General features: G+C 29.7%; 1 protein-coding gene across 1 annotated transcript; it reads right to left on the bottom strand.

Moving 5' to 3' along the window:
• Positions 1-9511: 9511 nt before the first annotated feature.
• Positions 9512-11911, bottom strand: LOC116768813 (peptidyl-prolyl cis-trans isomerase E). Its single transcript, XM_032659653.2, has 5 exons — positions 11572-11911; positions 11122-11304; positions 10730-10930; positions 10274-10446; positions 9512-9665 (listed from the first exon to the last, which is right to left on the bottom strand). The coding sequence occupies exons 1-5, from the start codon at positions 11779-11781 to the stop codon at positions 9521-9523; spliced, it is 912 nt and encodes a 303-aa protein (XP_032515544.2). The 5' UTR covers positions 11782-11911; the 3' UTR covers positions 9512-9520.
• Positions 11912-16896: the final 4985 nt, after the last annotated feature.

Raw genomic sequence — 16896 nt, 5'->3', positions numbered from 1 at the left:
TATTTTGTTTGTAACTGAAAAGATTTCATATTTTAGTATAGTTAGGATTTTAATTATATCTAATTAATTTAATTAAAATATGTAGATTATAGCCTACATGTTTTAATTATAAAACGTTTTGATTCAATGAATAGTTTTTTAATAAAATTCTTTCTTAAAGTGCTCAAGATTTCAATTCAGATTGAATCTGAATTTCATACTTAAGTCATTTCTCAACGGAAACGTTTGAAAAGTTTTAGAATAAAATGATTTAGATTCAACAATCAATATCTCTCACTCTGTCATTAGACGAGAAAAATAGTTTTGTCTATCTAAATTGTTCACCTATAAAGCGTTCTAAACGACTTCAAATAGTAATATTATCTCGATTTTAAGCGCATTCATTGTAATCGTAGGATTAACATAAGAACGACACTGTTGTAATTATACAGATTTTGATTAGAACTATTTAAATTTTACAAAAATATTAAGGACATATTCAACATCGTGGTAATTGGTACAATAATAATACGAAAGTTATTGCAATCGATACAAACAACCGACTTCCGATTGACAAAAACGTAGAAACGTACAATTTGTAACCGTAGAATATCATTTTAAGTTAATGATTTTATAATTCATTTACGAAATAAAATCATTCAATGTGACATTTACCTTATAAATATAAATATATAATCAGTTTATCAAGAGCATTCAGTATAAATGTTAACGTAAAAAAAAAACATAAATTATGACAGGACTTGTTAATTTGAGATAACAAGTAATAGTTTCAATTAAACTCTTAAGCTATTTTAAATTAATTATTTTATTTGGCATTTATAATTTTTTTTCTACAATAATATCTCTAGCAGTATTTTACACAGTAGTGTGTACTTTTTTTGTTTTAATTGATCCTTTTATATATTATATCATTTATAATTCAACTTACATTACAAAGACTTCGTTTTCAGTGAAGACGAATTAAGAGGTCTGTCAGAGCGTCGAGTGTCATAGAGATCGCTAACGACTCGAGATTTTATCTTCCATACAATTTGTGGAATTATTTTTTCTTGATAATAAGAAAATATATATTTTTTTAGTATACTTACAGGTTATATAAGTCGCTTCACGTAGGGACTAGTTTTTTTTTTTGCAATACAAATTATATGATATTTTCGTTTTATAATTGTTTACCTTTTTAATTCTTAATTTATTTTAACCTTTTCATAGTCAACAAAAGAACATAGAGACATAATATCTTTTAGTATATGTATATTTTTATATAGGGAACATACCTACATTCCGAATCTTTCCCTAGCAAGAACAATTGCAATATACTTTCAACTCTTAATTAAACTAAGAAGTAATTTTGATTAATATAACTGTCCCGAACTAGTTTATTTTGAAGCAAACTAGTTTGGGACCTTATTATTTATTAATTATGATTTATTTTCTGTATTCTCTCTATTTTATAGATATTTATATAACGACACTAAAAATAACGTTTTCAAAAGATAGAGAAAATTGGAAGATTTTAAATGGAAACTTATTGCGAATTAAGTTCAGAACAAAGTAAGAAATAAAAAAATAAAAATATAATAATATTAAATTTCCGTTCCTTAATACTTCTAACAAAAACTCCTATTAGTGTAATTAATATTTCACCCAAATAAATAATTTTTCGGTGACTTTAAGTGGCATTTGTCTTTGCTTTTGATGATCCAATTTACAATAAATTAGCTACAAACCAAACAATATATTTGTTTTCAAACAGTACAATTAATTTACAAACAGTGATGTTGATCTCAATAATTACAATTAAAGGGTATATAAAATATTTTTTAATTAAAACTGGACTTCAAAATAAGCTAACAAAAAATTGCTCTGTGGACCCAAATCCCGTAAAAATAAATATTGGTCAAACATTAACCAAACTCAGAATCAAACTCCTAAGTCCGGCTCTAAATATACGACCCAAGGTAGTCAGCAATTATGTAAAAAAATTCGCAACTGTATCTCGTTGATAGCCTATCTGATTAATATATTTGCTATTAGTCACCCTAGCTGTCACTAAAAATCGAAAAAAAAATTAAACTTCAAAATGAATACACTAGTAATCCTTTTACAGACTGATGTCTTCAAATAAACGAAAGCTATAAAACCTCTGTGAAGTTGAAATTCTGAGTGTAACAAGAGCAAGCCTTAGTCTCATTTATATCAAAGTATAAAAAATGAAGATGTGAAAGAAATTCGACAAACGCGTAAGTTGATCCATGTGAACAAAATGTCGCTAAACGACGTTTTCCAGTAGTAACCATATATTACACAGGTACTTTTGGATACATCTACAATAGAATTCACGAACAACATGAGTACCTCTAAACACATTTGTAGGAGCTTACATTAATTTCATTCCTTAACACTTAAAAAAATATTTAAACCCAAAAATTGCTAGACCAAATCAACTAAATATTTTAATACATTATGATTTTGTGTAAACCTGTTTTATAACCACTCAGTGATTGTTTATTATAATATTAATATTTAAATAAATGTTCAATATATTTTTAATAATTATATTTATGACTTTAGGTAGATACATGTTTACCTTGGAACCGGATGTTGCTGTACATATTTAACAACATCCGCAGGGGAGAGTAAACGGTTTATCTGGAATTTACTTGGCGAAGTGGCGGAAATATTCGTGATCTCACGGTTCTTTTTTCGTTAGTGAAGGACAACTTTGAAGACGCGACAAGCCAGCTAAGTCCTCGCGCTCCCCGTTCATGAACATGACTGATTTATAGATTTTAAAAGCTTTACATCACACTAGAATCGTTTCTTCCTAGCTCCTAGGAGGAGTTCTTGTAAGAACTCAATTAAAAATACTCATGTATTATTTTAATTTCACTAGTGTCTTTGTTCCATTGAAAATCGGTTAAGTACACTCCATGAAGAGCAATCAGACAAAATGTCCTTTCAAGGGTAAAATATTCCAAAATCAGTTAACACTAGTACAAAATTCACGGACAAAAGCCTATAGACTTTCAAGTCACATTATTATACCACCATCTTGTTCCTTTGTTAGCGAAATCTCGATCTATTTAAAGTAGGTGATCACAAATTTTGTACATAACTAGCTTTTGCCCTCGGCTTTGTTCGCGTTAGTTTGATAATTAGGAATGTATAGCTGACCAGGCGAAGTGTATTGTTTTAGAGGCAATAAATAAACAGATTTTGGATTTTATTAGCAATTTTTTTTTGGTCGAACGAATTCGAAAGTATCCTATGTCCGTCTCCTGATTCCAACCTACCTCCCCACAATTTTCCAGCCAAATCCGTACAGCCGTTCTTGAGTTATAAATAGTGTAGCTAACACGACTTTCTTTTATATATAGCGGCGCAATTGTTATTATTTGAATAACTAATAATTGAAGGTAGTTGAAATTACCACGTGTCACCCGCATAATCATCTGCGTAGCCACCTGTGCAAGTGTAGTCACAACAATGTTGGTATAAATAGAGGCGAGAGTACAGACTACAGACCTCGGGCCCTTCGGGCCCGAATTAAACGGGTGGGTCACATCGGGCTGCGCACCCCTCTCGGTGACGCTTTAAAAGCCAATAGGGCTAACAGCTACAGTCAATTCGAAACTACAAAGACTACAGATAGTCTCGCTCGAGTCGTTGCAAGGATCGGACCTCTTCCAAGTAAGGGGATCGTCAAACCGTCTACGAGGTTACCTTCAAGAGTCTGAGATCCTGACGGCATTCAAGATTAAACGGCATCAAAGTCATCGGTGACGTCAGTTATGCTGTCGTCGCCCCTTTAAAAAACTACAAAGCGTTCTTACTCCGACATATAACCTACACAAGATATAAGATATAAGCTACAACAATAAAGCTGTCACAAGAATCAAACTCCCAGCAAAATGCTTGTATATAAAAACTTAGATCTAAATGTCTATCTAGTTCACAATACTTTGTTTTATCACAATTTTGGCTGACATTCAAACAAATCGTCATGAAACAGCGAACATTTATTCAAATATAGTAAATTATATTTCAATATAGCGACACGGTTTCTATGTAATTGTTATTTATTATTACGTAAATAAAATATTTTACTGTCAACAAACGCAAAACAAGAAGTTGGTAACAAAAAGATGAGTAAGAAGTACTGTTTTTAAGAGAATTTCTAGATAGATACACAATTTCTTTAATATTATCGTTATAATAGTTATTCAACACCAAGTAAAATATTGTTTTAGACAAGATGCATCAGGTTTAACATACGCTATTGATCCGAGTGCTCTAAAGCGAGGCTTGTTTGTTTATGTATTGCGCTACTAACGCTTCGAACAGATCGTAAGTAACGTTGAACCGCGATATATTTATAATGGAAATTTGCACTTCACAATCTCCCGGAAGCTTAATGTCTTTATAATAATAAATGAAATTAATTGAATTTTACATTTAGTTATCATACAATATCATGAAATATAAGTCATACCTTCAAATTGATATATCTTTTTCTCAATGCAAACTTTAGGCAATCTTTAAAACAACTAGTTTTTTCATGAAGAATTCATTGAATGAGGTAAATGTTTCGGAAAGAATTACAGTACGTTTAAACGCAAGATATTTCCTCTTCGACAATGTCTTTGTTGTTTTGTTATTGAATATTTCTCATACTACCGCCTGGCTAAATTATTAATTTGTAATATACAAATGAAATTTAATTTTAAGACGATTCATTATGATTACATAAAGTTCTCATACTTTTGACGATCTTATTAACGATTAAGATTTTCTCTACATTCATTGCTTTAAATTTCGGAGATGGACATAAGTATACGTATCGCAATCATTTAAGATCAGTCGTTTTGATAATTAAATTTCATTTTTAATCTCTCATTTTAGATACGTCGAAGGTTAATCGTATTTTGACATTAAGTCTTTTGTTCTTCTCAGTGTCTCTGTCATCTGATATAAAACAATGTACGAATAATTCTAAATTCAATGGCAATATCATTACTAGTTACAATGAAGCAACTCGCGTATTAGTTACGCTAAGTGCACTACACCTAAGACACGGTCAATATGGCGGAAAATTTAAACTATGTTGCTGTAAATATTATGGCACACTTATTACATATGCAACAAAATTTCAAACCCAAAAAATTGTGTCAATTAGAGAAGATTCTACCGAAATTAACATCACTGATTGTGCAACACTTGTGGTTATTTAGAACTATGTATTTATCATCTCATATAACATGGTATTTCTAAAAATATGTAAATGCGAACGGCACCTGTTTGACCATCAATATCACTCAGATATACATTAGAGGCCAGGATTCACATTCGTTATACATAAACGTAACTAATAATGTAACATTAATTTCCAGCAGCTACAATATAAACGGTGTTAGACAGCATTATTATACAGAGCTTCATTGACAAAGTATTTAAGTAGACCAGCGGAGCGATTTTGATCTCTTTCAAAACCCACAAACATTACAATAAAATTGATTTAGACAAATTATTTAAGTAAAACTAAAGCGTGTCACAGATTAAAAATGTTTATAGTAATTATTTTAGATTTTTTATAAGCAAATTAAAGTTTAATTTATTGTCGAACATGAGACTTATTATCACATGTCCGTCTGTGATCTGTAAAGAATATTGATCAATTTAATTAATTCAAGTCCATTCTCTCAATCAAACTCTATATACGCATATAATGTATATGATTCGACCATAGAGATTGCACCATTTTGTAGACGACCAATAAACTTATAAGAATAATATATTTCCAAGTATAAAAAATGTTATCCACATATATCATTGGTAGGTTGTATGGATATAAATTATATTAACAATATAGCTGCAAAGTTTAAATGGGTTTATCGATGTTTGTTATTTTTTCGCGAAAAAGCTACTCAACGTTTTTTATAAACAGCCAACGTGTAATATATCAGATTAACGGAATTATTAATAGACACATTGTTTGTTTCAGCCACAACATCCTGTCTGACGTTGTAACGAGTAGCTGGAATTTATGGTAGATTGGCGCGAAAGTAAAAAAAAATGTTTTAAAATATCTATACTTCTATGAAAGTTTTATTGTTTTGAAAATTGGTTACAAATTGTCGGCCCTTGTGACTTAAATTTTTTTTCCCGTGATAAGGATAACAAGGATAAATAAGCATATATATATAATATACCACAAAAATGATTATTTTCGATTAGTTCTACCTACCGGTAAACGGTTGTAAAATGAATATAAAAAGTATAAAATAATTGCAATAGTAAAAATTTTATAAAACGAGAGTAATGCATCGAACAAACTAAAAATGAAATACAGTTTAAATACATGGACATGGCAAAAAATATGACCAATTTTTTATTTAATCTTTTTATTTCGTATATATTTTGATAGTTTCTCACTGTTGAAATATTTTATCATGTAATAGGTATAAATTTAATGTAAATACTCTTGAATTGTATTTTTATAGCTCGTTTAAATGTCAATTAATATAGGCCAATAACATAAAGCAAGTGTAAAGTGGTGATTAATGCTCTAACCTTCTCCGTGTGAGAAGAGGCCTTTGCTCAGCAGTGGGCTCCGATAGGCTGATGATGATGATGATGATGATGATGATGAAGTGTAAAATAGAAAACATTAAACTTCACCAACATTTTTTCTGTCTGTCGATATGAAACGATTTGAGAAGAAATACGATCTGAAATTTTATAATGAAATAGAAAAAAATAATACTCAGTTCGACTCAGTGACATTCATAAGTAAAGTTGATTAGAACGTAAAAAACTGGTTTAAATTATCCGCGTAAATTTGATGCGATTTAAAAAAATAATAGAGCAATCGATCTAGTAGTAAATAGTAGTATAGTCCCTTGGCTAATGGTAATTGTCACCTGCAGTATGTGAGCAATGAGAAGTGGGACAGCACTATAGACAAGACGCACACGAGATATTTTAGTACCTATAAATCTGCGGATAACATCACAATAATAAATTTACGCTTAAATCATGTATATATACTTTCATACTATATTACTGGACAGGTCTTCAAATTCCATACTCTCCTCAAAATCTGGCTCACTTTACAGGTATCCCTTTTGCACCTATTGCACCTCTTCTACATCGGGAGCAAGCTAGAATTATCGAGTGGACTATAACTTAATAGCCGAAAAAATAAAGATTATCACAAACAGTGCACACATATTTATTTACGATAACTTTGAGGAAATAAAAAAAACTTGGTGTTGAGTAATAATGCTGAACACATTAAACTTCGAAAATACACATATTCCAGTGTCCTCAAATTAAATAGACTACTATTAATACCAGGAGATCGCTATCAGAACTACATTATACCTTTTTTTCAAAATGGCAATTTTTAACATCATCTACACACTTCGACTATTTACAAAGTGGCAAATTTTTTATCAAACGAAAAGGCAGATTATAATTATGTGTAATTAATTTATCTATAGATAAGAAATTAAATTTCCCCCACCTTACCTGTTGTTATTTCAATGTATACCTAACGGTTCTTAAAAATTTTATAAAAACGTATACACATTATACACATTATACACATACCATACATCACATTATACATAGAATATACACAGGTAAAATAAATAAATTGCAAAATTTCGTATCTTTGCAGTGTATTTGTAAGCTCTGTATGTGATATTTAGCCTATACCAGTACCAGGTTCCCAGTAAATTACTCGCCTGCGGGCTTCATTAAGATGGCCAGTAAATTACTCTTACTCCATTACGGATCCTATTGCGTGTTACTCGGTTTTCGTTCATGATTTACTATCGCCGGTATGACATACGGGTATATGAGCCACTCGAATGGGTGTATAAACAGTGCATTAGACTAGAAGGTTCTGAATCTTATTTTTAGAAAATATTTAAAAAATCTCTATGGTTGTTTTTCGTTAAAATTCTAAAATATAGGTATACCATTATCCCATGCTCGATACACATAAAATGGTTTTTTTATGCTAAGGTTTTATTTGCACCGGAACCGTGAAATATTTTGCCAATGGCAACGTTTTTATTTGTTGGGCGAATTACAAGCTTGAGTACTGTGTGGAGAAAACACCAAGGAGGTTGTCAAATGCAATAAAGGCGTTTATTTAACTATTATTAATTTTTTTAAAAAAGAAGACAAGTTATATTTTTACCAACACCAAGAACAACAAAAAATATTTACATAATAATCAAAACATACATTGTCTGATATATTTTGAAATTTGTTATTAGATCACATAAGCCAAAGAGAAGGAAATTTGAAAATTATATTTTTTATTTTTTAAAATAATAAAAAAGCCTCCCTTTTGTTTTATCTGTAATATGATATTCAGCTTTCTACGTTCGAAATTTATCCTCAATTCTTCATCGGGCCCGTAACGAAATAACGTAAAAAAATTTCAACAATTACAAAGCTAGATAATCATTAAATAAATATCTATTAGAAAAAAATATTTTTCAAAAAACGTTTATGTATGTCATAAATGACTAACAAAATAGAATTCTTAGTATTGATTCGGCATCGGGATCGCACTTGCACTTGAAACTAACCTTAGCTAAAAATAAAAAATCCGTTCATGTTTGAGACGAGATTGTACAACTTTATTTAAAATGATTTTTGAATGGCTTATCCATAAAAACACACCAATAAACATCTTGTCTTGAAACGTCATTCCGCTATGTTCATTACAAAGGTACTGCCCGCCATAATTATTATATATATCGGCGCTATCAGCATTAATGACGAATGCAACATGAAAATAACTTGAGGCTGCCATCAATTATAAAAACTTATTGGTATTCATAATTATTGTTAAAAGTAAAACGAAATCAAAGACTTTACAAGGAGAATAGAACTATGTTTGAATTCTGGTATAAATATGACGTCTGGACGCACGACGGCAGAGTTCAGTGAGTGCGGACCCTTGAAAAATGTGACTATGAAAAATCTTCAAGAAATACAAGGACATTTAGAAGAATTGAAGTTTCATTTCAAAATATCATGGAACGTACTGAAACAAGTGACATTAGTAACGTCAGCGAGGCTGGCGTCTCTCTCTGTTTAAACAATGAATTTGTATTAAATCCGATATATATATAATAAATTGAAATCATCTGAGTATCGAATTTTTTTTGAGATGGTCTTTTGTATATTTTATTATATATGTAGTTTTATTGTATTTATTAAGGTATAATTTCGATATACGCTAATTTACATCCTCACCCGTGATTTACACTCGCGTACGAGTCGCGAGACGAGGCACGAGCCGAAGCACGAGGTGACAGTTTAAAAAGTCCCTCGAGAGTGTAAATTACCTTTCTTATTACGAGTGTATTGAGACTGGAATCGTTTGTAATCGTCCAACAAAAAAAAACGTTGACATTAGCAAAATATTCCACGTTTCCAGTGCGAATGAGGCCATAATAATAAAAAGGGTAAAAATAAAACAACCATATGTATACAATCATTGTAATTCACCACAGTTACTTATGACGACCTTAGCTGAGGGAGCGCCAGTCTTGCTCCCATAGCGCTCCATCTTTTTCAGCACGTCGAGTCCAGATAATACGTGACCGAAAACAACATGCTTGCCATCCAACCAATCGGTCCTACAAATATAAAATACATATACATTTGAGTTTTTTTTTTTTAACTGGCAACAATAAATAAGTTTTCAAAAACAATCTGCTAGTATTGCAACAACAAAAATAAAAAAATACTTTAGTGAATATAAGAATATTAAAGATATAATATCTAATTCTTTATTTTACAATTGAAAATATACCATACTAAAATAGACAGATATATGTATTATTTAATTTAGAAGCCAAACTTATGTTCATAACAAATTTTATCATCACAATATGGAACAAAAATTAATATTCAATGTATAACAACTCGGAATTGCAATTCACATTTTTCTTTTATGATAATAACTTAGTGACCTCACTTTATGTACATCCGACTAGCCCTTTGGGATATTTGCTAGCCGTCTCTTTGTTGTATCAACACAATACTATAATGGCATTATTTAATTTATAAATTTTTTAACACCATCTAAGTGTAAATAAGATATAAATTAGTTAATTTCGATGACACATATAAGAAACTCCATGTAAAAATCTAATCATATATTTTTAACGAATGTGTATTCTCAGTCGAATGCAACTGGTATGAGATAGAGAAACTTGGTTATTATAAGATGGTCATATCTCACTTGGCAGTACAAAGGAAGAACTGAGAGCCGTTGGTGTTAGGTCCAGAATTGGCCATACTAAGTATACCGGGTCCAGTGTGTTTTAATGTAAAATTCTCATCCTCAAACTTCCTTCCGTATATTGATTTGCCTCCTGTTCCATTGTTGTTAGTAAAATCACCGCCTTGACACATCTGTCTCCGTTAAGAATTATATTTTTGTATAAAAGTACATTTTAGATATCACACACTAATTAATAATTGAATTTAAAATGATGTTGAAAATTAAAAATTTGGTAAGTATTATTTAAATTTGAAAGAGAAAAAAAATTATGACAATTACAACACATCAAAAAATATATAAAACTAAATGTTGATAATTGTATCAAAACTTTGGTGACTTTGAGTCCTTAAGTAATATTAAATAGCATTAGCTATCAAAATTAAATAAATACAACTAAAGACTATAAAAGGATACAAAGTCTGGTATGATCCTATGAAAACTGCTGCCCTGGTAACCGAAACCTTTTTCATGTGTGCACAGAGCCTTAAAGTTCTCTGCGGTTTTTGGTACTATGTCAGCCCTGAGCATCATTATGATTCTTCCGATCTCCTGCTTTCCAACACTTATGTCGAAGTATACTTGAGGGTTACGCTTTTCTATCGGTTTAGCCGGCTCCTGAAATATTTTATTGTTATATGTGAGTAAAATTCATATTAACTTAGTCATATGTGTGACAAATTTACTGATAAAATTTATTGCCACAGTAATCTTACGGTTAACCGTCATAATATTCTCGTGTACATATGTAAACTGTTATAGCAATTATTTCCTATTAGTATTTAAGCTCTATATAATTCATAACTAACATTTGAAGCCTCAGTCTTTTCCTTGGCATTATTTGAATCTTCCTTATCCACATTTAATGTTCCACCGGCATGTTTCTGCAGCCAGCTGTCTTCCGACCACACAGGACGAGTGGATCCTTCTTTGATGCGTTGAGGTGCTGCTATATTGACTCTGATTGTTCGACCAAATAGTTCTGAATCATTCTGAAAATTTAATTTTGTAAACATGTTAATTTTGGTTTACTCAATCGCACATACGAGTATTTGGTATTTGAATTTTAATAGTCTGCCTTAAAGAAATGGTTTTTAACATTGAATCTATTCTTCATTAGAAGTTCACTTCATAAAGCTGACACGGCGTGAAAAAAGTAGCGACTTTATTCGGCACATAGTGTATGGTGGTATTCGGTAGAAACATTTTATAATCGAGAAACTTTTATAAATTCTATGTATAAGTTTTTAATTACTTACCATGTTGTCGATTGCAGCCGCTGCATCCTCTGCGTTTTCAAACTCAATAAATGCAAACCCTCTATGCTTTTCTGACTCATAATCCAGAGGAATTTGGACATCCACAAGATCTCCAAACGGTATGAAAGCTGCATTTAAAATTTTTTCATCGACTTCTTCGGCTAAACCACCAACATAAATAGTTCGCTTTGAATTAGGTTTGCTGGCCATTATCAATTTCTAAATCATTAAAGCAACTATTTCAGAAATAATAAGCAATATTCATTTATAACCTGTTTTATTTCGCGGGTTTTAACTATGTTTATCAAGTTGTTCTGCTCGTTGTCATGTCTAATGTCAATGTCAACTGTCAAGTCAATAAATTTTGTGATAAAATTACATAAATAGTCATTTAAAATCCTGTTGTAAAAATTATCACACTTTATTTTTAACAAATTGCAATTTATAAATATATTATTTTTACAAATAACATATATGTTTGTGAAATTGTCTGTTTAGTTGTTCTTATTGAATAGCAACTCCTGTTATGTATCATCGGATAAAAATTATTGGTAAGAAACTTAGAAGACTAAAAAAAGTTTTTGATTAAAAGTTATTTATTTAAGTTATACTGCAAAAATTATTTTTTATTTGTTTCATTTATAATATAATATAACTTTGCTATTTTAAAGCAAGCTGTATGAACATAGATTTATAAAAATTCCACGAAGACACATTTAACTGTTCATAATTATTTCAAATTTATTAACGCTTAAATTCTTATATAGCAAAACGTGTTAATTCATCATTTAACTATGTTCTAAAAGAAACTTTCTTTATATCCTCCTATATTATATATAAAATTTTTAGACAATCTCAAAAAGAAAAACGTATTAGAAGGATCCTTTAATTACTATTTTAATGCATGCAATGGTATAAATTTATAAATTAACTTCTCTCCTTTTTCTTCTATTTTATAGGGTTAGCTCTTCTTTTCTTCATTTACATAATATATCATAATAAATTCAATCCATAGATAATAGATATGAAGAGTAAACATTTTTTTAGAAACTACTTGAATAACATAATATCATATTTAGCCAGTGATCTCCTAATTATTAATAATTCAAGCTTTAACAAGATTTTTTTAGATCAATACCGTGAAACAAATCTATTTGAAATGTTTTAAGACTCAAAAAGTTTGGTTCTTCACACTTGTGAATAGAAGAGTTATCGACAATATATAGGACCGATATACCTTTTATTACTTACGAACAATTTTTAGCTGCTAGCAATCTTAAAATGACTTTTCATAAATGGAACGCATTATGAAATTATGTTTTAAAAATAGAATAATAGTAACGTTCAAATTGCGTGCCATAAAGGTACCTATTAAAAATATTGCGTTTGAACCTGGCAAGATGGCCATAAAATGTGGAATGTTGAAAGCTTAAGGGTAAATTAAAATTAAATATGTACTATCTTTTTAAAACAGTTTTATTAGTAATAAATTCTAAAATGCGACATCGAGAATGTTTTATAACAATTATCTAATACAAAAGTCCTATTTGTGTGTATACAGAAATATATTATTTAAATAAATGTATAAAATCCTATTTAATTAAGCTCACTTTATTACAAAACAATTTATTACCACGTCTAAATGTATTAGTTTACTTTCGATTTACCTTATTAATTGCAAACTTCGTTTCAAAATAAGAGCAATCTAGGAGAAAAATTTATTAGGACTAAGAGAATAATAGTCATTAGTTTCTTAGTTTAAAAAACCTGATAAAATAAAAAATTACCTCATAAAGAATGGAGATATCATTAAAATTACTTTACCCTTTAAAACGCTTCCGGTAAACATTGCTGTGAGATTCACAATATAGATTTTTTTCGGAACATTTTCACGACGGCATTTGGTATAACATATCCAAACAACTTGCATGGTTTGAAAAAGTCATTATTGTCAATTTCAATTACGTATTTTTTTATGTATTTGACAAATAATATTTCGTGGTCATTCGTCAAAATACGAGATTTGCTTATTTAGAGTACTTTTTATTCCACATTTTAAAGGTATACATAAAGATAAAATATATAAACAAAGTCAGGAGCCAGGAAAGTAAATGCTATAAATCGTTATTTATTTTAATTTATTTAACGATATTGTCAGACTGACAGTTAACAGATGAATCTAAAATGATATAAATGTCATTTGTACATTTTCCTGGTTGTAATAAATTAATAAACTTGTCCCAAGTTGAAGTATAAAACGGACGAAGCTTTTTAAAACGGGTAGTATTATCAAAACTGGCTCTTGGATAACATGGTTGTGCACATCTTATAAAGTGATCATTGACAAGTTTGCTACAAATGCGCTATGCATATTACAATTACATATTTAGAAAAGTCTCCCATTTAAGGACTTCATAGTTTTTTATTCTGTTATTTTATTTATATCATTCACTTTATTGCTTATATCTAAATAAAGCTATTTAGGATATCTCTCTAGTCGTTTATTTATTTTAAGTATACATTGATATAAGTAAAATAAATCTCAGTTTTGTAATTTATGATCCGTAATATCTTCCTTTGATACCTATTCGAAACTATTTAACATATTTTGCTACCTATAGTTTACCGCCTGCTTACGAATTTCTACAACAAATCTAACGCTGTTTAATATCAACATAAACAAGATTCTACTCACAAAGTTAAGAATGGTAACGGAGTCGCGATTAACAGCTAGTAAACTAAAATAGAAACGGCATTTCTTTATTGCTTCTCATCTGGCGTCTGACCAATGACAGCCAGCAAAGCATGCAATAGATAATTAGCACCAGATCCTGTGATATCGAGAATTGACACGAGCGATAGACCTAGTAAAGGCTGGATTACGAGTTACGACGGGTTTCAACGGAAGCGCTCCGGCTAAATTACAACTTCGATTAATGTCTTACAAGCATCTGTCATCTGTCACTATTAGAACTGACAGTTTTCAAATTTCGACGCATTACAATGAAACAGAATATTTATATTATTATACACTATAATAATACGACTTAACAACCATAAATGTTAATCTGTAATCTATATATCTTTAAAATGGAATTCAAAAAAGATTATAAATAAATCATTTTGTTTAAATCTTTTGTCACGGAAATTATTTTGTTTAAATTTAATATAGCATTTACATTTCATTAAAATGAAAATTATTAATAACTTTATATATGTAATTAAAGTCTCATATTGAAATATTTAACATTATAAGTTTTCAAAAACATCACATAAACTCGGGGTCATTTGTTCTAGTTTCTTGTATTTCATATTTAATTTAGATATCACTACACATTCGTATTATCATTTTAAATTAAAGGCTTTCCTTGTTTCATTAAATCCTTTAGTCAGAGTCTCATGCTTAAATATCAGTACACTAGTTCCACATAAAACATTTTTAATTAACAATTCATCACTCTATGTAGTGCAATGCGTCGCATACATATTATCTAATTGGTTTTCACCCGATCGTCTGATTTTCAGATTTTTAAAGTTTGAACTGTAGTTTATTCAGTTGGATAATTATTGTTTTTAGTTGCAAGGTTAGAAACTTGCGTGGTTTTTGCGTCCGGGTAGCGGTTTGACGAGGAAACACAGCTAGCATTCCTACTATGTAGACATGTGTGATGTCCGTTATAATAAATTGTTTAGATAAAACAGTTTACAACAATGACATTAAATAAATAGACAGATAATATAATCCTCAGACACAGATTAAACTTTATCAGATAAATTTTGGCTATAGACAATATTGTTATCTATATACTATTTTTTGCCTATTGAATGTTATTCTTCATTTAAGTTCAATTGTTACATTTATCAACTATAAAGATGTGGATTTTCTAATACAGCTTTCATTATATTGCACCTCTTCGCTAAAAAGTTATTGATAATGCTGGCTAGTATTAAAAAAAAAGTTTTCCAAATAATTATAGTCTCTCACGTCTATGAGATCATATAACGATGCCGGGTCAAATGATGATGGCCGTGAACAATTCTTTAGCCACATATCAAACTGACACAGTGTACCGTTGATTGTTTTATTGATAACGTATGCATTATATATTATAAACAGCCATAAAGATTCGAATTTTGAAATAAAATAATAACTTAAAATATTACTTTTTTATGTATTTACTATTATTATTTTATTTCATTGCAATTAAATCAAATAAAAATATTTTAAAGGTGATGAGTTTAAAACGTATAAGTCGCTATATAAGGATGTGACATCCTTAATATATCATAGGAACTTTTGATTATGACGTTTTATTGAGGAAACATAAAAAACTTTCGCGTTTATCAAATTAGAAGTAAAATATATTGCAGAGTTTATACAGACACAATATATAATTCCAAAGAGAAAGCGGATCTTTAATCTACTTTTTTTTTAAATCAACTACCAATATTATTAAAAGTTACACTATTATTCTACGAAGAAATCCTTTTTGCTAATACTTTGTATAATTATATATACAAATCATTTAGAAGACAAAATATTTATCATAATAACGAGTTACTAATAGCAAACTGTTAAGATTTAATAAAAATGAGTAACATATATGTATATATCTAAATTTTTACAGCATTTTTAGTTACAGTTTCTGGCATCAAATTTACACTGTTTTAAACTTTAATACTTGTTCATTTGAATAAATAAAAAAAACACTGAATTTTAGAAGAAAATTGAAATAAACATATATACTGTATGTTTACTCCGAGTTTGCCAGAAAGCACAGAATATAACAACATTTAAAACATATAAAAACATTTTCACTTTTTCATTCATAAAGTTAAACACAGGTTTAAATTAGATTATTGAATGAAAAACGGCTATCTCTTCGTAGAAGTGACCGTGCAGACCTGTGTTAAGCGTATTGATCTTATTTGTTTATGTAAAAACGTCTCAGCGGAATGCTTAGTATCGCTTAACAGTCAACTTAGCTGGTTCGAGATGGCATCCGACATATTTCACAATATTAATTTAGTGCGTTCCCAATCAGACCCATCAATCATCGATCAAACGTAACGTGATTGTAATGTAATTAACAACAAAAAACTACTATATGTTATAGGCATCAGTATCATACATGTGGATGAAGTTTTTTCATCCCAACAGCCTGATGGAGATCGGCTGCAGCTTGGCACTACACACGGCTCTTGAGGACGGTTAGCTTATATGTAAATATTTAACTTTCTTTGAGCCGTATTCTTGTTATTTAATATTTATGTTTAAGAGAAACTACGAAGTTTAAAAAAAGTAAGAATTTTTGTCATTGGGTT

This window comes from Danaus plexippus, assembly GCF_018135715.1.
Source record: "Danaus plexippus chromosome 3 unlocalized genomic scaffold, MEX_DaPlex mxdp_25, whole genome shotgun sequence".
NCBI classification, from domain to species: Eukaryota; Metazoa; Arthropoda; class Insecta; order Lepidoptera; family Nymphalidae; genus Danaus; species Danaus plexippus.
Note: the sequence above shows the minus strand (reverse complement) of the source record. Positions and strands in the feature narration are given on the sequence as shown.